The 25,185-nt window shown below is 50.5% G+C and overlaps 2 protein-coding genes across 3 annotated transcripts in view; both read left to right on the top strand.

Moving 5' to 3' along the window:
- The first annotated feature begins 10,018 nt into the window (after nucleotides 1–10,018).
- KLF16 (KLF transcription factor 16) lies at nucleotides 10,019–19,516 on the top strand. Its single transcript, XM_083484246.1, has 2 exons — nucleotides 10,019–10,439; nucleotides 14,660–19,516. Exons 1-2 carry the CDS (start codon nucleotides 10,169–10,171, stop codon nucleotides 14,941–14,943), a joined length of 555 nt encoding a protein of 184 aa, XP_083340372.1. The 5' UTR covers nucleotides 10,019–10,168; the 3' UTR covers nucleotides 14,944–19,516.
- A 2,192-nt stretch (nucleotides 19,517–21,708) lies between these two features.
- The window catches only part of REXO1 (RNA exonuclease 1 homolog), a 33,895-nt gene continuing 30,418 nt past the window's right edge, over nucleotides 21,709–25,185 (top strand). Inside the window, exon 1 of one of the 2 annotated variants that reach the window (XM_083483622.1) lies at nucleotides 21,709–22,430. In XM_083483622.1, coding sequence (XP_083339748.1) covers nucleotides 21,908–22,430 — 523 coding nt within the window. In that variant the 5' untranslated portion in view covers nucleotides 21,709–21,907. Of the gene's footprint in view, nucleotides 22,431–24,711; nucleotides 24,824–25,185 lie in introns of those variants that run through there. The other variant, XM_083483623.1, reaches the window with a different exon arrangement.

Raw genomic sequence — 25,185 nt, 5'->3', positions numbered from 1 at the left:
ACCGCCCCTGCAAAATCTGACCGGAGGAGGAGGCCAATTTTGCGGGGTCAGTCCTCCCCTTCTGTGGCACGTGGTTGTCCCCATTAGCCTCCGATTAGCAAAGCGGCTGGAACAGCCTGGGGCGGACTTAATCCTATAAGAGAAAACTGTTTGTTTGCGCCAAATATATATCTATCTCTATCTCCTCTTGAGAGCTGTCAACTTCCTGGTGGAGAGAGAGGCAGGAAGGGATCTATTGTGCGTCCTTAATGAGGAACGGCTAAGGGAGCTGGGCATGTTTAGCCTGGAGAAGAGGAGGTTAAGGGGTGATATGATAGCCATGTTCAAATATATAAAAGGATGTCACATAGAGGAGGGAGAAAGGTTGTTTTCTGCTGCTCCAGAGAAGCAGACATGGAGCAATGGATCCAAACTACAAGAAAGAAGATTCCACCTAAACATTAGGAAGAACTTCCTGACAGTAAGAGCTGTTTGACGGTGGAATTTGCTGCCAAGGAGTGTGGTGGAGTCTCCTCCTTTGGAGGTCTTTAAGCACAGGCTTGACAACCAGATGTCAGGAGTGCTCTGGTGGTGTTTCCTGCTTGGCAGGGGGTTGGACTCGATGGCCCTTGGGGTCTCTTCCAACTCTATGATTCTATGAAGTTTGCAGGAAATTGGAGAGGGCCGAGTAATAGTGGGGGGTGTTGCCTTTCCTAATAATAATAATAAATTATTTGTTTGTACTCTGCCCATATATGGGACGCGGGTGGTGCTGTGGGCTAAACCACAGAGCCTAGGACTTGCCGATCAGAAGGTCGGCGGTTCGAATCCCCGCAATGACGGGGTGAGCTCCCGTTGCTCGGTCCCTGCTCCTGCCAACCTAGCAGTTCCAAAGCACGTCAAAGTGCAAGTAGATCAATAGGTACCGCTCCAGCAGGAAGGTAAACGGTGTTTCCGTGCGCTGCTCTTCTTCGCCAGAAGTGGCTTAGTCCTGCTGGCCACCTGACCCGGAAGCTGTACGCCGGCTCCCTCGGCCAGTAAAGCGAGATGAGCGCCGCAACCCCAGAGTCGGTCACGACTGGACCTAGCGGTCAGGGGTCCCTTTACCTTTACCCTTTTACTCTGCCCATATGACTGGTTTGCCCCAGCCGCTCTAAGCGGCTCCCAACAGAATATTAAAAAGACAATAAAACATCAGATATTAAAAACATCCCTAAACGACTGCTTTCAGATGCTTTCTAAAAGCCTCTGACATATAAATGTAAAAATAGCTTTCACACGGCAGGAAAGCCCAGGGGTGCCATCGTTCTGTCCCTTTGGAGGGGCTCATTTTAAAAAACAGGGCTGTGGATAACTTCGCCATAACTGAATACAGTGGTACCTCGGGTTACATACGGTTCAGGTTACAGACTCCGCTAACCCAGAAATAGTACCTCGGGTTTAGAACTTTGCTTCAGGATGAGAACAGAAATCGTGCAGCAGCGGTGCAGCGGCAGCAGGAGGCCCCATTAGCTAAAGTGGTGCTTCAGGTTAAGAACAGTTTCAGGTTCAGAACGGACCTCCGGAACGAATTAAGTACTTAACCCGAGGTACCCACCGTATGCCTAAACCATCAGCCCCCCTTTTTCATTGCAGAAATGTTGCAGGCTGGCGAGTCAAGGAGATAAGTAACTATACAGCCTTTAGAAGACATCTGAAAGCAGCCCTTTCTAGGGAATTTCTGTTTGTTTGTTTGATGAATTTATATATGTTGGAAGCCGCCCATAGTGGTTGGGGCAAGCCAGTCGGATGGGCGGGGTATAAATATTAAAATGATAATGCAATAAGACATCCCCATTTTCATTGGAGAAATGTTGGGAGGGTATGGATTCGAGGGTTGACCCACACCAAGCCTGCCTTTGTGCGTAGCAGTGAACCGGTGGAACTCCCTGCCTCAGGCTACTCTGTTCTGTGGCTTAAGAAATGGCCGGCCAAAGACCTAGCAGTATATAGCGGCTGCTTCCTTGGCGATCCCTTGTAGCCCAGTAAGATTGTCTTCCATAAACACGGTCTTAACAGTGAGTCCGTAAGGGACTGTGGAGGCCAATTCTGGATCCCCACGTCCTTCCACAGTGGGGACATAGGTTTCTGGGCGGGAGTTGATCCCGGTGAGGGTTTGCCAAGCGCACCTTCCTCCTAGCACATTTCTCCCTTTCGTCCTGAGTTCGAGTGTCTTCAAAGCCCACGACACCTTTGGTCAAGGCTGTTCTCCAACTGGAGCGCTCGCAGGCCAGTGTTTCCCAGTTGTCAGTGTTCATACTACATTTTTTAAGACTTGCCTTGAGAGAGTCTTTGAACTTCTTTTGTTGACCACCAGCATTACGCTTTCCATTCTTAAGTTCGGAATAGAGGAGTTGCTTTGGAAGACGATCATCAGGCATCCGCACAACATGACCAGTCCAACGAAGTTGATGTCGAAGAATCATCGCTTTGACACTGGCCATCTTTGCTTCTTCCAGGGCACTGACCTTAGTTCCCCTGTCTTCCCAGGTGATGTGTATAAATTTTCGGAGACCCCATTGATGGAATCTTCCGAGGAGTTGGAGATGGCGTTTATAAGCGGCCACGTTTCACAAGCATAGAGTAAGGTTGGTAGCACAATAGCTTCGTAAACGAACATTTAGGTTTCCCTGCCAATGTGTCCCGGTATATATAGCAAGGACATGGAGAACTTGCGCCCCTCTGCAAGTTGTGGGCCTCACACACACACCTCCCCCCGTCACCTCTGACCACTGGGCATGCTGGCCAGCACTTTGGGGAGCTGAGAGTCCAAAAGCACCCGGGGGGTGGTGATATTCAGGTCCCTGTGTTCCTGTTCTAAGAGGATCAACGGTCCTTGCTTGATGGATAAGTTGCCCAGCTGAGCGGAAGGTCACGGAGGAGAAGAATAGGCCCTTTGAGAAGTTAGGTCTGGTATAAGGCAGTCATGAGACCCCTTTTAGCTTGGTCATGGGATCCAGCATCAGCACGGAGCCCCCCGCCCCGCCGCAATTAAGTCCTCTTAAGTCGATTTTCGGTTCCCACTTCCAAGCCCTGTCCGACTCGGGCTTTTCACGTGCTGGTCATATGAATGGCGACAGTATAAAACGGACGCCTGGCAGACCATCGGTTCCATCATCTGGAAAGAAGAAGAAGAGGACGAGGCGAGGGTCTCTGAGCTTCTTCGGGACGGGGAGCCCAGCTGCCACCAGAAAGGAGTCACCCCCAAAAGCGGTGTTGGTAAGGCAGCCGAGAATGGAGAAGACCCCTTTGGCATCAAGGAAGCGGGGCAGATCTTGTTTACAAGAGCGAGGGAAACCTCCTTGGAAGGTTTTTAAGCACAGGTGGGTGGTCTTGGCTCCTTCAGCCGAGATTCCCGCATTGCAGGGGGGTTGATCTAGAGGACCTTTGAGGGTCCCAGCCCGACGGTTCTATAATTCTACAGCGAGCGTTTTGCCACGGACGGGGTCACTGGGTGCGTCCCGAGGTGGTGGCATCTATGCCATACATTCAAAGCACGTGGCACCATGACCCTCGGCCAGAAGTGTAGTTTGCGAAGGGTGCTGGGAACCAATAATAATAATAATAATAATAATAATAATAATAATAATAATAATAATAATAATAATATATTTATACCTCGCCCATCTGGCTGGGTTCCCCCAGCCACCCTGGGTGGCTCCCAACAGAATATCAGCAACAACAATAAAAAATGATAAAATATCAAACACTGAAAACTTCCCTAAACAGGGCTGCCTTCAGATGTCTTCTAAAAGTCAGATAGTTGCTTATTTCCTTCCTTTTTGGGGGGAAATCAAGGGCTTTAACTGTATCCCATGGAGGTGACCGTCGAATGAGCGTGGCAGTAAGCTTCCTGAGAATCTCGGAGCCTTCTTTTTATTTCACGTTCCTAGTCCTCATGAGCGTAACGATTTAAAGAGCGTGGCTTTCATCTCAATAGCGGAGCGCTCTTACGGCGGCTTATATTCAGAGGCACGCCATACTTTTCCTCCTCCATGAATTTGCCCAGTCCTCTTTGAAAGCCATCCAAATCGTTGGCCATCCCTGGCTCCTGTGGCAGGGAGTTCCACAGTCTGGCTACGCTTTTATCCGCTCCCTTTGTGAGGCCAGGCGAACAAAAACCGGGCACGGCATTCCAAGCCCTGTCCTGCCGTAAATTCGCGCGGTGGCTTTGATAAAACTGACAGTTTTATTTGCAACTTTCATGGTCACGACAAGCAAGGAGATTTTAGAGTCTCCGATAAAGGTTAAAGAAATGGAAGGAAATGTTTGCTGTATTCCGTGCCAGATTTTTTAATTTTTAATCTATATGCTTAGACCATGCAATTTCTGTGCTAGGGAAAGCTAGATTTGGGAACCACCAGAAGGACGTGAAACCGTCTCTTATTTTGCATGGTTTGTTTTATTCTGTAGTCTTTTTGCACGTATAATCGCTATGTAATTTCTCACGGAGGGGTGATGTGAGACTTCGAAGCTTCTGGATGTTGTCTTCTGGAACTGACCACACCCTGTCGAGGCTTGCAATCCAGAACTCAACAAAGAGAAAGGATGTGTGCTTCGTTGATATAGCAATAATAATAATAATAATAATAATAATAATAATAATAATAATAATAAATACCCAGTGCCCATCTGACTGGGTTTCCCCAGCCACTCTGGGCAGCTTCCAGCAGAATATAAAAACGTAATAAAACGCCAGACGTTAAAAAATTCCTGATACAGGGCTGCCTTCAGATGCATACTGGATAAAACCAGATTTACCTCCCCATTTCGGAGGTTATGGGGCTTTCGTGAGCTCTGGAAGAGCGCCGTCTGCCACGGAATGTGCACAAGCAGTGCAACTTCTGTCATTTACAACGCACCAAAAACGTTTCAAAAATGGGTTAAAATAAAAATGGACACAGTGGTGGCAGTTTTGAGGTCTTAACTCCGCCCTGGGCTCCTTGGGGGGGGGGTCAGGGCTGGGATAGGAAAAAATAATAATGAATAAACTAAATAAAAATAAATTAGACGTGCTGGCAAACTTTAGCATGCGCTGAAAGCCTCTGTCTCAAGGAACTGATGCTTTAGGTATATTCAAGTTTCTAGTCCTAATTTTTTTCTTCCCCATTTCCCCTCCCACTTTCGCAAGACGCCGAATCATCTTCCGCTTCTCCTCGACACGTTCTTCCTTCTTTTACACCTCTCTTTGTCCCCTTCTTTCTCTCTCTCCCCCTCTCGTTCCACTCAATTGTGTCGAAGGCCTTTGGAAGGATGCGACTTGTCCCCAGAGGATTCCTGCACCCCCACTGCTAGGCTTTGTGGTTTTCCCTTTGTCATCCTATGCCTGGGAGATTCTCTGGAGGCTGGGATAGTAAAGGGAAGCTCACGTAGCTATGGGCCCAGCTCGGCGGAGAAAGATCGGGGAGGAGACACCCTCGAAAAGCGGCAATGTCACCTGAACGTCACCTCTTCCTACTCCATGTAACTGACAGCTGACTCAGGAAGAATGGAATAAATTTAATGATTATTTAGTTAAATTTGTTAAGTTAAAATAACCGGAAACAGCTTGCAGATACTTAATAGGCTTAGGATTTTGTTTATGTTAAGTGATGAATTAATATGCTTAATTATATAAGGTGAAGATTTAAGGATGTTAATGTCTAAGTTAAATTTTATAAAAATTGGGATTTGGAAAACCGTAAAAAGGACATGCAATGAAATTCAACGAAGGGGAAGCGAGGAAGTCACTTAACAAAGTTAATAACGGTAATTTTCAATAAGGCTATGATTTATGTTTGTTTGTCTTGTGTGTTTGTTTGTTTATAATATTGTGAAAACCAATAAATTTTTTGGAGGAAAAAAAAGTAACTGACAGCTGACACCGGATCCGCACCCGAAAGCTGCTGGACTTCCCTCGTACAGTCTCGGCCACGGCCCTTTTATATACAGAGCTTGAGGGCTAGTAGCTTGACGTCTTTAAAAGGAAAGAATGTAAGCTGGAATTCTCAGGGCAATTACATGGTCGCTGCTGATATAGAGGCTGTCTTCTAAGGTCCTCAGCGAAGGGAAATTGGAGAGCTTCGCTGGTTACAGCGTGGCACTGTTGATGCCAAGGTTGAAGGTTTGATCCTCATACGGGATGGCTGCATATTCCCAACTTGCGGGGGGGTTGGTCTAGATGACCCTTAGGGTCCCTTCCAGCTCGATGATTCGATCATTCTACGATTCTATTCGTTGCAAGCAAAAAGTAGCAGTCCTCTGGAACTCCTCAGAGAAAGGATGTGGTTTTAAAAATTGTAAGACGTTGAGAAAAACTGTACCTTTAGCATTCTCGTTTGTATATAATTATCTCTAACCTGTACATTTATTTTTTTTTTGAAACGGTGGAACTATTGTTTAATTAGCCGCTGGGCAACTGCGGAGAAATGGGACACTGCTTTTGGGGAGCGGGGGCTGGGGGGGGCTGAGAATGTAAGCAGAGACACGAACCCCAAAATGTTGCCTTCAGAAACATACTCCTCCAAATTCAATGAGACTGGCTGCCTAGCGGAATAGCTCTAAATAAAAATAAAAATAAAAATTTATTGGCATAAACACATACAGTGGTACCTCGGGTTACATACGCTTCAGGTTACACACTCCGCTAACCCAGAAATAGTGCTTCAGGTTAAGAACTTTGCTTCAGGATGAGAGAACAGAAATCGGGCTCCGGCAGCGCGGCAGCAGGAGGAGGCCCCATTAGCTAAAGCGGTGCTTCAGGTTAAGAACAGTTTCAGGTTAAGTACGGACCTCCGGAACGAATTAAGTACTTAACCCGAGGTACCACTGTACAGAAGAGCTTTCCAAACTTTCCATGCTGGCGACACACTTTTCAGATGTGCATCATTTCGCGATGCAGAAATTTCAGTTTTACTAGCAAACCAGTTTTACTAGCAAGCACCTTTCCAATGTTCGCGCGACACACCTACAAACCGGCAAACAAACGTCTTGCGACGTACGGTTTGGAAGGCTCTGACCTACAGAATACAATAAAAACGACGAAATAAAATAAATGTGAAAGTAGAAAAATAAAACACAGACACAGAGGGTTTTTTTAAAAAAAGCATCAACCAGGAAACGACTGAAAATAAAATACGGAATTCAATTGTCGCGTATAACTGATCCAGATCGCGGCTGCCGGACTGGGAATGGCCGCTGGGACCATATACCACTGGTCCTCAAAGTTCTTCACTGGCTTCCGGCAAGTTTCTGAGCACAATTCAAAGTGTTGGTGCTGACCTTGAAAGCCCCAAATGGCCCAGTATCCCTGAAGGAGCGTCTCCACCCCCATTGTTCAGCCCGGACACCGGGGTCCCTCTCCCAAGGGTCTTCTGGCGGTTCCCTCCCTGCAAGAAGTGAGGTTACAGGGAACCAGGCAGAGGGCCTTCTCGGTGGTGGCGCCCGTTCTGCGAGGACGAAATGTCTGAATGGTGGGGAGCAACTGAAAAGGCCACCGGGAGCTCCTTAGAGGAGAGGGGGGCCTATGACTATAATAATAAATAAAAATAATAATAAGCAGTATTCCCTGGTGCATGCAAGAAAAGGCAAGAAGGAAATCTCTACTTAAAAGAGACATTCCCTCCTGTGAGTGCCTAATAATAATAATAATAATATGAATAATTTTATTATTTATACTCCGCCCCTCTGACTGGGTTGCCCCAGCCACTCTGGGCGGCTCCCAAAATATATATTAAAAAGCACAATAAAACAGCAACCATTAAAGACTTGCCTGAACAGGGCTGCCTTCGGATGTCTTCTAAAAACCAAATAGTTGTTTATCTTGTTTGTGAGTAACTATATAGCCTTTAGAAGACATCTGAAGGGAAGCTTTTTAAAGCTTTTATTATGTTTCTGTGTATGTTGAAAGCTGCCCAGAGTGGCTGGGCAGTCAGATGGGTAGGTAATAATAATAATAATAATAATAATAATAATAATAATAATAATATCTGTTTGACATCTGATGGAAGGGCGTTCCACAGTGTGGGTGCCACTACTGAGAAGGCCTTCTTGTCTGGTTCCCTGTAGCTTCACATCTCGTAGGAAAATAGCTCCACTTCTCAGATGAAAATAGGGACGTCCTATTCCATCCCCTCCAACGTTTCTCCCCTGAAAATAGGGACGTCCTATTCCATCCCCTCCAACATTTCTTCCCTAAAAAATAGGGAGGTCCTATTCCATCCCCTCCAACGTTTCTCCCCTGAAAATAGGGACGTCCTATTCCATCCCCTCCAACGTTTCTCCCCTGAAAATAGGGACGTCCTATTCCATCGCCTCCAACGTTTCTCCCCTGAAAATAGGGACGCCCTATTCCATCCCCTCCAACGTTTCTCCCCTGAAAATAGGGACGTCCTATTCCATCCCCTCCAACGTTTCACCCCTGAAAATAGGACCGTCCTATTCCATCCCCTCCAACGTTTCTCCCCTGAAAATAGGGACGTCCTATTCCATCTCCGCCAACATTTCTCCCCTGAAAATAGGACCGTCCTATTCCATCCCCTCCAATGTTTCTCCCCTGAAAATAGGGACGTCCTATTCCATCCCCTCCAACGTTTCTCCCCTGAAAATAGGGACGTCCTATTCCACTCCCTCCAATGTTTCTCCCCTGAAAAAAGGGACGTCCTATTCCATCCCCTCCGACGTTTCTCCCCTGAAAGTATGGATGCCCTAAGGAAAAGCGGGAGCTTCCGGGATCAGATCAGAAACCGGGACGGCTTCTGTAAATCTGGGACTGTCCCTGGAAAATATAGACACTTGGGAGGGTCTGATCTCATGGTTGTGAGTTCAAATCCTATGTTGGGCAACCGATTCCTGTTGGGGTTGGTTGAAATGATCGGGGGTTCCTTATAATTCTACAATCCCTGGTCAAAGAAGCAACTATCTTTGATAGATTGAAGAACGTCCTATTTAATGGAAGGATCCTCTCCTGCGTATGTGTCCTGGATGGCCGAGCACCCACAAAACTCCCCATGAACAGCATCAGTCCAGTATATTTGAAGGAGTGTCTCCACCCCCATCGTTCTGCCCGGACACTGAGGTCCAGCGCCAAGGGCCTTCTGGCGGTTCCCTCCCTGCGAGAAGCCAAGTTACAGGGAACCAGGCAGAGGGCCTTCTCGGTGGTGGCACCCGCCCTGTGGAACGCCCTCCCAGCAGATGTCAAAGAGAAGAACTACTACAGTGGTACCTCGGGTTACATACGCTTCAGGTTACAGACTCCGCTAACCCAGAAATAATACCTCGGGTTAAGAACTTTGCTTCGGGATGAGAACAGAAATTGCACGGCAGCAGCAGGAGGCCCCATTAGCTAAAGTGGTGCTTCAGGTTAAGAACAGTTTCAGGTTAAGAATGGACCTCCGGAACGAATTAAGTACCACTGTACCAGACTTTTAGAAGACATCTGAAGGCAGCCCTGTTTAGGGAAGCTTTTAATGTTTGATGCATTACTGTATTTTAATATTTTGTTGGAAGCTGCCCAGAGTGGCTGGGGATGCCCAGCCAGATGGGCGGGGTATAAATAATAAATGATGATGATGATGATGATGATGAAGGGGCCGGGCACCCACTAATTTCGGCGCCAGGGCATGGCACCCACGGGAGAACGACTTTTCTTTGATGGATTTTTGATGGGCGGCGGACGTTGTTGAGTTTTATGGGGAGAGATCTCACATAGCGTTGCTGAGCTTTTGGGGGGAGATCGCTTTTTTGGGGGGGGAGGAAACTCCTACGGGGGCAAACTCGGGAGAAACTCCCCAGCCGCAGTCTGTGGGCTTGCGCCCCAGCCTGCGCCAAGAGAGACGCGCCGGCATCGCGTCCCAGCCTGGTTTCTTTGCGCTCCACCCTCTGCGCGCTCCTCCCTCCGACGGCACCCAGGGATGGAGACTGGCAGGGAGTAGGAGGGTCAAACCGTCGCAGCCTCAATTGCCCTCGCCCCTGGCGCGTGCACGAGCGCGCGCGCGCCGCCCAGCCTGGGCGGGGACGGTCGCCGGCGTCCCTCCCCTCCTGCCGTCTCTCCACGTTGCGCCAGGGGCGAGGCGGAGCGGCGGCGGCGGAGGCGCGCAGCCTGTCCATCCGAGGAGGAGGCGAGGAGCCGCCTGGACGGCTTTTTTTGGGGAGCGAGGAAGGCGGTGCCATCATGTCGGGCTTGGATTACCTGGCCGCCGAGTGCCTGGTTTCCATCTCCACCGGAGCCCTGCTACACCCGGCCGCCGGAGCCAAGGAGGAGCGCGGGGCGCGCCCCATCGTCGCGGCCCCGCCGGAGGCGGCGGGGGAAGCCCTGGGAGGAACCCCCGACGGCGCAGGCAACCTCTCCGGCGCGGCCAAAAGGCACCGATGCCCGTTCCAGGGCTGCGCAAAAATCTACGGCAAATCTTCCCATCTGAAGGCGCATCTCCGGACGCACACGGGTAAGGGTCGCCCCCCCCCAGCCCGGGGACAGTCTCTCTCTCCCCCCCCCCCACTCCATCTTACACCCCCGGGAGCCTCCCGCCCCCCTTCGATCCCCAAAAGTGGATAGGCATTCAAACGCTCGCCATGTGATGGATTGTGCGGGTTTACTGGGGGCCCCCCGGTATTTCGTTCGAGGTGGTACCCCCGGAACCCCGAGACCCCCCCCTCCCCTCGGGCCGGTTCCCGCCTCGCTTTCCCTCCCCCGCCCCACCCCCGTGGCCTCCACCCACGTGGGGAGACCGCGCCTCGCTCGCTCGCTCTGGGCGGCGTCGGCGCACGCATTTCCTGGATTTGGGCTCGGGCGATTACGCAGCCCACCCACGTCGCGATAGGGACCTCTGCGCCGGTTTCTCTTGCACGCCCTTACGCGGTGTCGCCCGGGCGCGCCTCCGCAGCCTTCCTCCCCCCCCGCACGCCCCCGCGCGTGGGCTGAGCGATCCCGTCCCCACGTGCTACGAAAGCGCGCCCGGAGAGCGCAGAGGGTGGGATGTGGAGAGACTCTCCAGAGTGGGCGGCTTGGGTTTATATCTGTCTGGTATCCTATCGATATGTCCCTTGAGGACCAAAATCCCAGCTTCGGACGAGCCTCCGGGGCCAGGCGCAGTCTACCTCGGCCGCCGGAGAACAAACAAACAAGCGTGTTTGTTTGTTTGACTGATCCGGTAGGGCTTTCGCTTGCCAAAGACGGGAGGAGGCGCCGGGCTCTGCTTTACGCCCCTGCCTAGGGGCATAAATGGGTGGGGTGGGGGGGCTAATCAACAGTGGCGTAGCGTGGGTTGTCAGCACCCGGGGCAAGGCAAGTAATTTGCGCCCCCTAACACGTGGATTTGCGCCCCCTAACCCTAACCCCCAGATGTTGCGCCCGGTGCGACCGGCCCCCCCTGCACCCCCCACGCTATGCCACTGCTAATCAATAAAAATCTGAGGTTTTGCTTCCCCCTCTTCCACCCACCCCACCAGAAGCCTGTCCCGCCCTAGCAAAAATCCTGGCCACGCCCATGTCCCTGCTCCCTAATTTGAAGAAAAACCTTCTGGAAATCTTTTTCCCGGCTTCCAATCTCGCCCACTTCTTGTTTGGCAAATGTCTTGCCATGTGGGGCAGCGGGTGTGGCCGGCCTCGAGGTGGCCTGATTTGGGAGGGGGGGCGGGTGGGAGGGACCTGCTGTGTGGAAATTTCAATTTGGGGAGGGGTTTGGCTGTGGCTTGGTTTCTTGGCTCTCCACCCAGACCTGCTGGGCAAACACAACCATTTACAACCCACCCCCCCACCAAAAAAAAAAAAAAAACACCATCAGAAAGTAAACACCTTAAGAGAGTGGGTGGGAAGGTTGTGGCAAAGTGGGATGGGCACAAAACGGGCAAAGATCGCTTTTGCCAGCCCTGGAGAGACCGGTTACCAACCGAAAACCTGGCCTTTTACAGGAATTTGCAGGCGAGCGAGAGGGAAAATGGCACAGTGTCCAATTCCGATTTTGTATTAAAAGGGGCGGAAATTTAACTTAAACATTAACATTCTTATATCTTCACCTTATGGAATTAAACATATAAATTCATCACTTAACATAAATAAAACCCTAAGCCCATTAAGTATCTGCAAGCTGTTTTCAGTTAGTTTAACTTAACAAATTTAACTAAATAGTCATTAAATTTATTCCATTCTTCCTGATACTCCTCCTCCTCCTTCTGGTCGCGGACTCTTCCGGTTAGGTCGGCTAGCTCCGAAAAATCCATCATCTTCATCTGCCATTCTTCTATTGTTGGCAATTCTTGGGTTTTCCACTTTTTAGCTAACAAAACACGATCAGCGGTTGTGGCATACAAAAATAATTTAACAAATCCAATTCTTGGCACATATTATACGCAGAGAGAGAGAGAGCTCTCAACAAGCTTGGAACAGATAGTTCCTTCGATGGAGAGCTGTTAGCGGTGTGTTTTAAAGTCCCCATCTTGCAAAGGCACACGGCAGCTTTGTCGAGAAAAACAAAGCGTCGAAGCAGCAGGGCTGCATCTGGGTAAACAGACGCTCAAAAAGGAGAGAGAGAGGGAAAAAAACAAAACCCCACGGTATGCAGACTTTTGCTTGTGCAATCCTGACATCTGGCTTCCTGGCTTAGTTTTCCTCCCACGGGGAGATTAAGGGCAGCGAACTCTCATGGGCATGAGCTAGGTTGCAAAGACATCTGCTGCGGCACGCTCCTTTGGCACGGCGGAGCCCAGCTAACCTAAGTCAAGGTTCTAGTCCCAAATGAGGACCGGTTTACAGTGGTGCCTTGGTTCTCAAACTTCATCCGTTCCAAAACCAAAGCGTTCCAAAACCAAGGCGCGCTTTCCCATAGAAAGTAATGCCAAACGGATTAATCCGTTCCAGACTTTGAAAAGCAACCCCTAAAACAGCAATTGGACACGAATTTTACCACCTAACGAGACCGTTGATCCGTAAAATGAAAGCAGTAATCAATGTACCGTACTATAAAATAAATCAGACAGTATTGTAGATGGTAAAAATTGAAATGGATTATTTTTCCTTACCTGCACTGATGATGGTCATGGTTTGGATTTTATCCATTTCCTCAGCCACACGATCAATCCGTCAGTAGCTGAACTGGGTTCCACACAGTCACAAAAACAAATTAACCGAAAAGGCCTCACAAACAAAAACGCAAAATAAAGAGCAAAAACAAAAGCGCCAAACTTAATCCGTTCCCGAAGTCTACTGGGCCATGGCCGTTTAGGGCTTTAAAAATCAGCACCAACACTTTGAATTGTGTTTGGAAATGTACTGGGAGCCAATGTAGGTCTTTCAGGACTGGTGTTATGTGGTCACTGTGGCCACTCCCAGTCCCCAGTCTGGCTGCCGCATTCTGGATTAGTTGCAGTTTCCGGGTCACCTTCCAAGGTAGCCCCACATAGAGCGCATTGCAGTAGTCCAAGCAGGAGATAACCAGAGCATGCACCACTCTGGCCAGACAGTCTGCAGGCAGGGAGGGTCTCATCCTGCGTACCAGATGGAGCTGCCCTGGACACAGAACTGACCTGCGCCTCCATGGACAGCTGTGAGTCCAGAATAACTCCCAGGCTGCGCACCTGGTCCTTCGGGGGCACAGTGACCCCATTCAGGACCAGGGAGTCCCCCACACCCTCCTGTCCCCCCAAAACAGTCCTTCTGTCTTGTCAGGTTTCAACCGCAATCTGTTAGCTGCCATCCCTTCTCCAAGAGTCAAAATTTATGTCTGTATGTTTAGTTTGTATGTTTGTTTTCTTTTTCTTTTTTGTAATCTTCAGTTGAGAGGTGTATGATGTTGTTGCTGAGTCGTTTAGTCGTGTCCGCCTCTTGGTGACGCCCTGGACCAGAGCACGCCAGGCCCTCCTGTCTTCCACTGTCTCCCCCAGTTTGGTCAAACTCATGCTGGTAGCTTTGAGAACACTGTCCCACCATCTCATCCTCCATTGTCCCCTTCTCCTTGTGCCCACCATCTTTCCCAACATCAGGGTCTTTTCCAGGGAGTCTTCTCTTCTCATGAGGTGGCCAAAGTCTTGGAGCTTCAGCTTCAGGATCTGTCCTTCCAGTGAGCACTCAGGGCTGATTTCCTTCCGAATGGAGAGGTTTGATCTTCTTGCAGTCCATGGGACTCTCCAGAGTCTCCTCCAGCACCAGAATTCAAAAGCATCCATTCTTCGGCAATCAGCCTTTTTGATGGTCCAGCTCTCACTTCCATACATCACTACTGGGAAAACCATAGCTTTTACTATACAGTGGTACCTCAGATTACATACACTTCAGGTTACAGACTCCGCTACCCCAGAAATAGTACCTTGGGTTAAGAACTTTGCTTCAGGATGAGAACAGAAATCGTGCTCCGGCGCCGCGGCAGCAGCGGGAAGCCCCATTAGCTAAAGTGGTGCTTCAGGTTAAGAACGGACCTCCAGAACGAATTAAGTACGTAACCAGAGGTACCACTGCATGGACCTTTGTTGGCAAGGTGTATGTATCTATGTATGTATCTATTTAGAATGAGTTTGTTTCATGTTCTGGTTTGTGTTTGCAAGTCTTTCATTTATCAATAAAAGTTTTAAATAAATAAATAAGAAATTAATTGTATCCACCCTGACTTCAGCTTAACGTTCCCACCGCGAACGACAACACGGCTCACGCTTTGCTTTTCTCTCTGCTTTGCAGGCGAGCGCCCGTTCCCTTGCAGTTGGCCCTCCTGCCAGAAGCGATTCGCCCGTTCCGACGAACTGGCCCGCCACCTGCGCACCCACACCGGCGAGAAGCGCTTCGCCTGCCCGCTCTGCGAGAAGCGCTTCATGCGCAGCGACCACCTGACCAAGCACGCCCGCCGCCACCCGGCTTTCCGCCCGGACATGGTCCGGAGACCCGAGTGCCACAGCGCCTCTCCCAGTGACTCTGCCGCAAGCAGCCTGGCCGGGAGCCCCGCCCGCGACAGCCCCGCCCCCTGAAATGGCCCCGCTGCTACCCACGATGCTTTGCTGGCCCCAGCCCGCCAGGGACCCTCCGCTGGGCGAAGGGGGCCTGTTCCCGGTTCCCATCTTGGCGCCTCCAGGGAGCGAGGGTCGGAGGAACCGTTCCAGGAGACTTGCTTCGGTCCATTCGATTGCAACTTTCCACCTTCCCCTGCCCCTCGTCTGCCGAGGTTTCTGCCGGCGTCTAGGGTCCCCTCGCAGCCCCTTTGCCTCGGTTTCCCGACGCAAAGGGACTTTCTTGGTTGGGTGTCTCAAATAGCCCACCCTGCCGTTCCCTATCACTTTCCGGAAAAGTCTGGATTCTCGGACCCCTTCCCCGGCTCCCCAATACTCAGGAAATGGGGGGGAACGTAGTCTAGAACCCGCCAAACCTTTCTTTGGCCAGATAGATGGTTCTAGGAAGCTGATTTATATGGTACAATGGGACAGAGATGTCCACAATTGCACATCACCCGGATCTGGTAACCAAAGGTAGACTACCTCTGGCGGGGGGGGGGGGGGGAACGATTGCAGTGAACAGATGACTCCGAGAGGTTCATAAACAGGGTACAGTATAATCCGAGCTGATCCGGGGTCATTTGTTCCCGGAACCTGGTCACCAGGGGTATATTCCCCCCTAAATAATCTATTCCTTGCTGTCACGGATGCCCGCAATTAATCGGAACCCAGCCTTAAAAGGGAAAACAAACACCTTATTTTTCGCTCTATAAGACGCACCAGACCACAAGACGCACCTAGTTTTTAGAGGAGGAAAACAAGAAAAAAAATATTCTGAATCTCAGAAGCCAGAACAGCAAGAGGGATCTCTGTGCAGCGAAAGCAGCCATCCCTCTTGCTGTTCTGGCTTCTGGGATAGCTGCGCAGCCTGCATTCGCTCCATAAGACGCACACATATTTCCCCTTACTTTTTAGGAGGGGAAAAGGGAGTCTTATAGAGCAAAAAATACGGTACGTTTGTGTGTGCTGCACGGAGGAGCGATCCCTCCATCCTTCGCTCATTCGCCAGCCGAAACCTGCTCACCTACAAAAATCAGGTGGGGTTCGGCTCACAGCTCCCACCAGCCCACCCGAAGGCCAGCATGACTAGTGGTTAGGGGTGATGGGGAGACGAATGTCTCTGTTTGGAAAAGGCGCTCCCTTCCTGAGAGCTGAGGAACACCTCTTAGAACAGAGATGGGGAAGCCTGTATCCTGCCCGTGCCGGACACCAGCGGCCAGCATGCCCAATGGGCGGAGGTCATGACCGTTGGGAGTCCAGTAGCATCCGAAAGACCCCAGTTTGGGAAACTCCTCTCCTCACTGTCTGCACCAGAGGCCTGTTTGATTTGCATACCTGTCCATCCTATTCCCTGGGACTTCGCTGAGCATTGCTAGTGGGTAACCTATCCCTAAAATTTGTAAATAACCCCTCTGAACCGGGTCCAAGTTTTAATATCTGTACATAGAAAATGGAGGACCTGTTTTTATGGGCGTGGCTGTTCTTGTTATTTTTATATCTATATATATAAAAACAGTGTAATTTATTTTATTTTTAAATGTAGAATCTGCATCGGTCTGGGGGGGGGGGGAGATGTTGATCTGGGAGGGGATGGGGGAGAAGGCTTAAGGATTTTATCCTCCTCCCTTTGCAAGCCTGCCTTACAGCCAAGCCACAGCTGAGCTGGGAATCGCTTTGCCCACAATCATGAGGACTAGGAACTCGCTTCGGTTTCCGGGGAAGCGGCGCCGCGCAGCGGGCAGCACTGAGCTAGGTAGACCGCGGAGCCGGCAAGAAGCAGAAGTCTGTGTCGCCCAGGATTTGGGTCCCTGGCTGTTTTTTTGGGACTACAAGTCCCATCATGCTTGGTTAGGACCAGGCGTCAGGGATGATGGGTTTTGTAGTCCAAAAAAAATACCACCACCACCAGAGCCTGGGCGAGTTTTTGCAAGGGGTGTTGGGCACGTTTCAAAGCACTTCCCCACCCCTTCCTCCCCAGCAGAGCTGTATTTCAGGGTGTGTATAAAGAGAAATAGATATATGTGCGTGTTTTTAACGTGAGTTTCGGTGCCTTGGTGCTTCCGGAGGGCCGGATCGGGGCCCTGAAGGCACCTCTTCCTTCTTCCTTGGTTAAATGCATTTGTGAGGCTTGCTCGCAGGGTGCAGATACCCCCTCTGCGCAGGAGGGTGGTTTTTTTGGTTTTTTTAATTTGCCAAGCTGGCAATAGCCATATCTGTGATTGCTCGGTCTACGGGTTGGTGCTGGCCGGATCTTGATGCCTGTGCGGCGTTGCTGCTCGCCTTGCTTGCAAAGTGGCCTTGCTCCCTTCATCGGGAAACGCCGTAGAGTCGGAGGAACGAGTCAGGGCAAGCGGCCACTTTTCCCGCTTCCTCTTGCTTTTCGATGCTCCCGTTTACACACACCGCCGGATCCGGACTTCCGTCCAGGGTCCTTTGGGAAACCGGAGAAGGGGCGTGCGCTTGCACTTTGGGGAGAAAAGTCGGTGGGGCGACGTTCGAACGCAGGGCTTTGTGCAAAACCCCAAGCGCAATCCGGGCTTTGCGCAAAACCCCAGGCGGAATCCGTGCCCCATAAAGCTAGGCCAAGCTCACGGAGCCTTTGAGCCCGGAAAATACTGCGGAACTACAGTTCCCATCATCCCTGGCAGCAGAGGCTGATGGGAGTTGTAGTTCGGCAACACCTGGCGCGCCAAAGGTTCCTCGCCCCCAAGCTAGATAAACCTCAATGCTTCATGTCTCGTGGTTTAGGCCCTTCAGGGATACACTGGCCCGGCCTCCGTGAGGCCCTGGATTCGAACTCAAGACCGGAAGATGCCCATATCTGCAGGCGGGGATGCGCAAGGCATTTTGGGAAGCACACCGGCTGACCAACAGCTGGAGGTTTTGCCTGGGATAATCTTCCTCCTGACCCCAATCTTAAAATTTCCTGAGTTCTCAGGGACTAATAAGGGAACTGTAATTCCCGTGCCCCCCCCCCACTCAAATTCCTGTTATCTGGGGAAATTATATATTTATGATCTCCCTTCCCTCCTCCCTTTGCGATTAAGCAAGAGATATTTTTTAAGCGGAAGCAAGTAGATTTATTTATTTTTGGTTAAAAAGAATAGCGTGCGAATTAACGGGAAGCTGCGCGTCGGTTGAGTGTTCGGGGTTTGGTCTGTTTGCAATGCGGATTAGAATTGCAGCACAGGTTTTAAGGAGGGGAAATGTTGGTTTTGATCGGAGGCGCGATGTATTTTTTCCTTTACGGCCGAGAAATCTGCACCCACCTGGCGATTTCCACGCTCCGACAGGAGGCTGGCTGCGTCCAAAGTCCTAATCCATCCCATCTATCCATCTACCGTATTTTTCGCTCTATAAGACGCACCAGACCACAAGACGCACCTAGTTTTTGGAGGAGGAAAACAAGAAAAAAGAATATTCTGAATCTCAGAAGCCAGAACAGCAAGAGGGATCGCGGCGCAGTGAAAGCAGCAATCCCTCTTGCTGTTCTGGCTTCTGGGATAGCTGCGCAGCCTGCATTCGCTCCATAAGACGCACACACATTTCCCCTTGCTTTTTAGGAGGGGAAAAGTGAGTCTTATAGAGCAACATATGTTTATTATGAGGAACAGCGAACACAAATGCCTTCATCACATTTTCTTTCGAAGGATCTTCTTTGCGTTCTTGTCGGCCAACCCTGCAGATCTTAAAAGAGTTTTGCGGACAGTTCCGTCGGCTCGGAAAACAGGAGCTGGTGAAAGCTAAAACTATTTAATTAAAACTTTTTAGTTTATTATACGACAAACACAAAAGCAACAACCCCAAAACCTGAGGTTGCATTCCTTAAAGCCTCTTATTACCCGGGAGCAAACCCCACTGAATGAAATAGGATTTCTCCCCCTGCGTAGCTGTGGCTATGTTTGCACTAGTAACATTGAACTGGCCGGTGTTTTTAAAAGTAGGGTTATGTGACCCCAGGCTGCTTCTGAGAAAACTTGGGGGGTTCTTCGACTGCCCTAAATCTTGAGATATCTTCCCCCTCTGAGACCCACACAAAGCCCCATGGCTGTCGTTTTTCTCCCATGAAAAGCACAGGGTGCCGAAGGTGGAATTTGGGGAGAGTGCCAATCTTTCAAAGTTCCTTTCTCGTCTCTATGGGGCTTTCTCAAGGCTCGGACTAATCCAACTGGGTCTTTTCTCAAGATCCGTTGGAAACGGAAGAGTTGGGTGTGCATACACTTTTAATTTCTGTCTTGGCAGGCAGGGGAGAGACATGGCCTGGCCGCCCGCTCGGCAGCCGAAAATTTGCCAAAACAGCTGGCAAACCCTGCCGTAGGACTTGTGCAAATGGTGGATTACGCAATGTATTTATTGGACAACGTGTTCCCTTCTCCTGGTCTGAAAAATCCGTGCATCGTGGTGGGGATGGGGGTGAACGATTTGAGATATTGTCAATATCCCACGCACCCTTTTAAACCCCTGTTGTTTTTTTAAGAAGCACTGAAGCCCGTATGTGTGCGTGTGTGTTTTGGGTGTGCCGCTTGAAAAATAAAAACGACAAACTGCTTTACTCGTGTGTCTTGTGTGCTGTTTGTGAAATAGATTTCCTCCATGTTCCCTTAAATGCCTTGCCGTGTCTCAAGAAGGGCTTTCTCCCTAGTCCGTGTGTTTGGGACGGCAGCTTTGTTTTTAAGAACATCAGAATTTTCTCGGAGAATGGGGAGAGTTGGAGGGCTCCCCAGAGGACATCCAAACCAACCCCCTTTGGTGTGGGAATCGCAGCAGTTCACCGCGAGACTGATCTGGGGTGGGAAAGGGGACTCTTTTCATTATGTATTGCAGTGGTACCTCGGGTTAAGTACTTAATTTGTTCCAGAGGTCTGTTCTTAACCTGAAGCACCACGTTAGCTAATGGGGCCTCCTGCTGCCGCCACACGATTTCTGTTCTCATCCTGAAGCAAAGTTTTTAACCCGAGGTAATATTTCCGGGTTAGCGGAGTCTGTAACCTGAAGTGTATGTAACCCGAGGTACCACTGTACTGTTTTTATAAGCTATCTGCCAAGTTATTTAGGAACATGATTGAAGAAGACATATTGTGCATAACACACACACACACCAAGTGTAGAAAATGCCAAAGGATGTCTCTGCCTTGTTGATATTTGACCTCTTCTTCTTTGGCGATCCCTCGTAGCCGAGTAAAATTGTCTTCCATGAACACGGTTTTAGCAGTGAGTCCGTAAGTGACTGTGGAGGCCAATTCTGGATCCCCACGTCCTTCCGCAATGCGGACATTGGTTTGCGGGCGGGAGTTGATCCCGGTGAGGGTTTGCCAAGTGTGCCTTCCTCTTAGCACGTTTCTCCCTTGCGTCCTGAGTTCGAGTGTCTTCAAAACCCACAACACCTTTGGTCAAGGCTGTTCTTCAGCTGGAGCGCTCGCAGGCCAGTGTTTCCCACTTGTCGGTGTTCATACTACATTTTTTAGATTTGCCTTGAGAGAGTCTTTAAACCTCTTTTGTTGACCACCAGCATTACGCTCTCTGTTTTTAAGTTTGGAATAGAGGAGTCATAGAATAGAATCATAGAATCCTAGAGTTGGAAGAGACCACAAGGGCCATCGAGTCCAACCCCCTGCCAAGCAGGAAACACCATCAGAGCACTCCTGACATATGGTTGTCAAGCCTCTGCTTAAAGACCTCCAAAGGAGGAGACTCCACCACACTCCTTGGCAGCAAATTCCACTGTCAAACAGCTCTTACTGTCAGGAAGTTCTTCCTAATGTTTAGGTGGAATCTTCTTTCTTGTAGTTTGGATCCATTGCTCCGTGTCCGCTTCTCTGGAGCAGCAGAAAGCAACCTTTCTCCCTCCTCTATGTGACATCCTTTTCGATATTTGAACATGGCTATCATATCACCCCTTAACCTCCTCTTCTCCAGGCTAAACATGCCCAGCTCCCTTAGCCGTTCCTCATAAGGCATCGTTTCCAGGCCTTTGACCATTTTGGTTGCCCTCCTCTGGACACGTTCCAGTTTGTCAGTGTCCTTCTTGAACTGTGGTGCCCAGAACTGGACACAGTACTCCAGGTGAGGTCTGACCAGAGCAGAATACAGTGGCACTATTACTTCCCTTGATCTAGATGCTATACTCCTATTGATGCAGCCCAGAATTGCATTGGCTTTTTTAGCTGCCGCGTCACACTGTCGCTTTGGAAGATGATCATCAGGCATCTGCACAACATGACCAGCAAGCAACCATCACAGTTAACCGACGTGTGGATTTATTTAATAATGGAAGAAACACAACTTTATGCGAATGGGGTTGGAGATCTATAAAAATGATGCAGCGTGGAATTAAATGTAAATAAATAAAACCTTCGTGGAAGGAGAGACCAGCACTTTGCTCTGTAATAATGAGCCACTTTTGACGTGCTCAGGGGCTCTTGGTGCACGGGAACAGGCCCTGCCTTTGATCATACCCAACTTCCAACCCAACACTGCCAAGTTTTGACTGTATTTGCTTTAGTTTTGCTGCCAACACTTCTCCATGTTCCCTGCAGCAGGGCTCCTGTGCCTACTGTTCCAGTGAGAAAAATGCAATAGATGTCCCCCTATTGTGCATCTTTTTTTTGCGAGGTGAGAGAGGAGGAAAGACACTCAAGACAGGTCGTACTTTTGTAAAAAAATTAATAAAAAAAGTAAAAAAAATGCAGTTTTAAGGGCAGAGGAGCCTTTTCGTGGAAAAAAGTTGGCAGCCAAGAGACTTTTGCTCAGTTCCTTTTTTTCCCTTTCTCCCCAACTTCCTTCTTTAAATCCCCCTTTCCTCTTTCATACCCGTTCCCCTCTGGCCGTGATTTTACCCCAGTTTCCCTTCCTTATTCCAACTTTCCAACAGGCACCTCCTAAGCCACCTCATGTCCTGGAAAGACACTAAAGTGGGCGTTGAAGGACCCTTCTGGCAACGAGCATGCGCTTTGGCGCCACCCTACATCCTCTCGGCCGTTTGCCCTTAGCTAACATGGCGCCTTTTCTAAGCTCCACCCTTTATGGTTTACGGAGCATGCGCAGTGGGTGCCCTCCCTCTTCCTGTCCCCGCAACCAGACGGCTTCCATCAAGATGGCCGCCCCCTGGGGGCGCATGCGCGTTGTTGCCCCTCTCGAGCTCCGCCTATCTTGTCTTGCGAGGGGAAGGCGTGGTTTCCGGCCCGCGCGGCGCAGGCGCGTTGCGGCGCGGCGAAGCCCCCGGCCTTGCCCTCAGCCAAGATGGCGGCGGCCTGAGCGAAGAAGAAAGAGCCGGCGGTTGGCCTCGTCCCTTCTCCCCTCATGCCCCGCCGGGATGCTCCGCTCGAGCGGCTTCCTGCGAGGCGTCGACTGCCCCTTCGGCACCGCCTGCCACAGGCCCTACTGCCACTTCCGGCACCCGCCGGGCCCGCCGCACGCCCAGCAGGGCCAGGCCAGGAGCAGCAGGAGGCCCTCCGCCTCGGCGGCAGGTGACGGCGCTCTGCGTATGCTCAGGGGCCGGGAGGGAGGGGGGAGGGGAGGGGGAGGGAGGGAGACACGCCCGCCCTCAGGGGGATGGCGCTCTGCGTATGCTCAGGGGCCAGTCGAGGGGGAGGGGGAGGGAGGGAGGGGAAGGCACTCTGCGTATGCTCAGGGGTCGGGAGGGAGGGGGGAAGGGAGCCACGCCCGCCCTCAGGGGGAAGGCACTCTGCGTATGCTCAGGGGCCAGTCGAGGGGGAGGGAGAGGGAGGGGAAGGCGCTCTGCGTATGCTCAGGAGCCAGTCGAGGGGGAGGGGGAGGGAGGGAGCCACGCCCGCCCGCAGGAGGGAGGGGAAGGCGCTCTGTGTATGCTCAGTGGCCGGGAGGGGGGAGGGGAAGGCACTCTGCGTATGCTCAGGGGCCGGGAGGGGGGAGGGGGGAAGGGAGCCACGCCTGCCCTTAGGGGGGGAGGGGAAGGCGCTCTGCGTATGCTCAGGGGCCAGTCGAGGGGGAGGGGGAAGGGAGCCACGCCTGCCCGCAGGAGGGTGGGCGCTCTGCGTATGCTCAGGGGCTCCTGCGCTCCCGTCTATCTATAGGTATATAGATATAGAGCGCTCTGCGTATGCTCAGGGGCAGGGAGGGAGGGGGGAAGGGAGCCACGCCCGCCCGCAGGAGGGAGGGCACTCTGCGTATGCTCAGGGGCTCCTGCGCTCCCGTCTATATATCTATAATGAGGTATATCTATATATCATAATCTTTCTATCTGTCTGTCTATCTGTTGTGCTCTGTGTACCCTCCAGGGCTCTTGCACTGCCATATATCTATAGGTATATAGCTATAGAGCGCTCTGCGTATGCTCAGGGGCAGGGAGGGAGGGGGGAAGGGAGCCACGCCCGCCCTCAGGAGGGAGGGCACTCTGCCTATTCTCAGGGGCTCCTGAGCTCCCATATATCTATCACTAGATATATATATATATGTATCTTTATCTTCCTATCTATTGTGCTCTGCATATGCTCAGGTGCCAGTCAAGAGGGAGGGGGGAGGGAGCCACGCCGTCAGGAGGGAGGGCACTCTGCCTATGCTCAGGGGTTCCTGCGCTCCCATCTATCTGTCTGTCTATCTATATATCATTATCTATTTGTCTATTGTGCTCTGCGTATGCTCAGGGGCTCTGGCACTCCTATCTATGTATCTGTCTTATCTATACTGTATCTAGATATATCAATATATCTTTCTATCTATCTGTCTATTGTGTTCTGTTGTATGCTCAGAGGTACGTCGAGAGGGAGGGAGGGAGGCGGGGGAAGGAAACCCCGCCCTCCATCAGAGGAGGGGAAGGCACTCTGCATATGCTCAGGGACTCTTGTACTTCTATCTATCTATATATCACTAGGCATATCTGTATATCATTATCTTTCTATCTGTCTGTATTTTGTGCTCTGTGTAAGCTCAGGGGCTCTTGCACTCCTGTCTTTGTATCTATCTTATCTATAACTAGATATATCAATATTTCTATCTTTATCTGTCTATTGTGCTCTGTGTATGCTCAGGGGCTTTTGCGCTCCCCTCTATCTATAATGAGGTACAGTGGTGCCTCGCAAGACGAAAAGAATCCGTTCTGTGATTCTCTTCGTCTAGCGGTTGTCTTGCGAAGCAAGCCCATTGACGGATTAGCGGATTAGCGCTATTAGCGGCTTTTAGCGGCTTATCTGCTGATTGGATCAGCTGATAAGCGGCTTAGCGGCTTAGAAAAAGGGGGGGAGGAAAAAAAACCAGCAGGAACTCGCAAGACATTTTCGTTTTGCGAAGCAAGCCCATAGGAAATCCGTTTTGCGAAGCACCTCCAAAACGGAAAACTCTTTCGTCTAGCGAGTTTTCCGTCTTGCGAGGCATTCGTCTTGCGGGGCACCACTGTATATCTATGCGTACGCAGGGGTACGCATACCCCCTAAACATTTTGTGAATCTAAGTATGGCCTCATTGAGGGGCGGTATTTCAATACGAGTACCCCTAAACATTTTTTTTTAAGAAAAAAAAAGCCCTGCCCGTGGCAAATGAATAAGCTTAACGCTTTCAGATAGTGAATCTCCCAATCTGAAAAAGCTGGGGGGGAGGCATTCGTGTTTTACCTGCACTGGGGTCTCTGGAGGCACGTGGGAAAGTTAAACAACAGAAAACCTAACGCCCTTGAAAACTAAAAGAGCGCAGTGTCTCTTTAAAAGCCATGTGAGTCTGCGAAACTGGGACCTGTGACCAGTTTCCTCCACCCTCTGATATATCTCTGCTGCCACAGGAGTTAGGGCAGTCATGACTGCCGACGTTCTCGCCTGCAAAGGAGACATTGAAATAAGAGTTGAAAGCATGAACAAATACCTCCGTTCCTTGCTAACGCACGAGAGCCCAGGTAAATTTCTTTTTTTATATAAAAAAAAGATTGATTCCTGCTATCCTTGGTGATCTTTCTTTGGGGCGCCAGGTAAAAAAAGATTGCTATTATTGGCCGCTCTCTGGAGGTGAGGCACGCTCTCTTCCAGGCGAATAGCCTACAATGAGGCTGGTGAATTTTGTATGTAGGCGGTGTAACCCTTCGCTCTCTGCTACTTACCTGTGAAGCATTCTTGAAATCCTTTGTTTTCATCTAAGGTTTCCTGTGTGCGCTCTCTCTCTCTCTCTTTCTTCCTCTCTCTCTCTCTCTAGTTGTTGTTGTTGAGTCGTTTAGTCGTGTCCGCCTCTTTGTGACCCCCTGGACCAGAGCACGCCAGGCCC

This window comes from Podarcis liolepis (genome assembly GCF_965112155.1).
Source record: "Podarcis liolepis genome assembly, chromosome: 18".
Taxonomy (NCBI): domain Eukaryota; kingdom Metazoa; phylum Chordata; class Lepidosauria; order Squamata; family Lacertidae; genus Podarcis; species Podarcis liolepis.
Note: the sequence above shows the minus strand (reverse complement) of the source record. Positions and strands in the feature narration are given on the sequence as shown.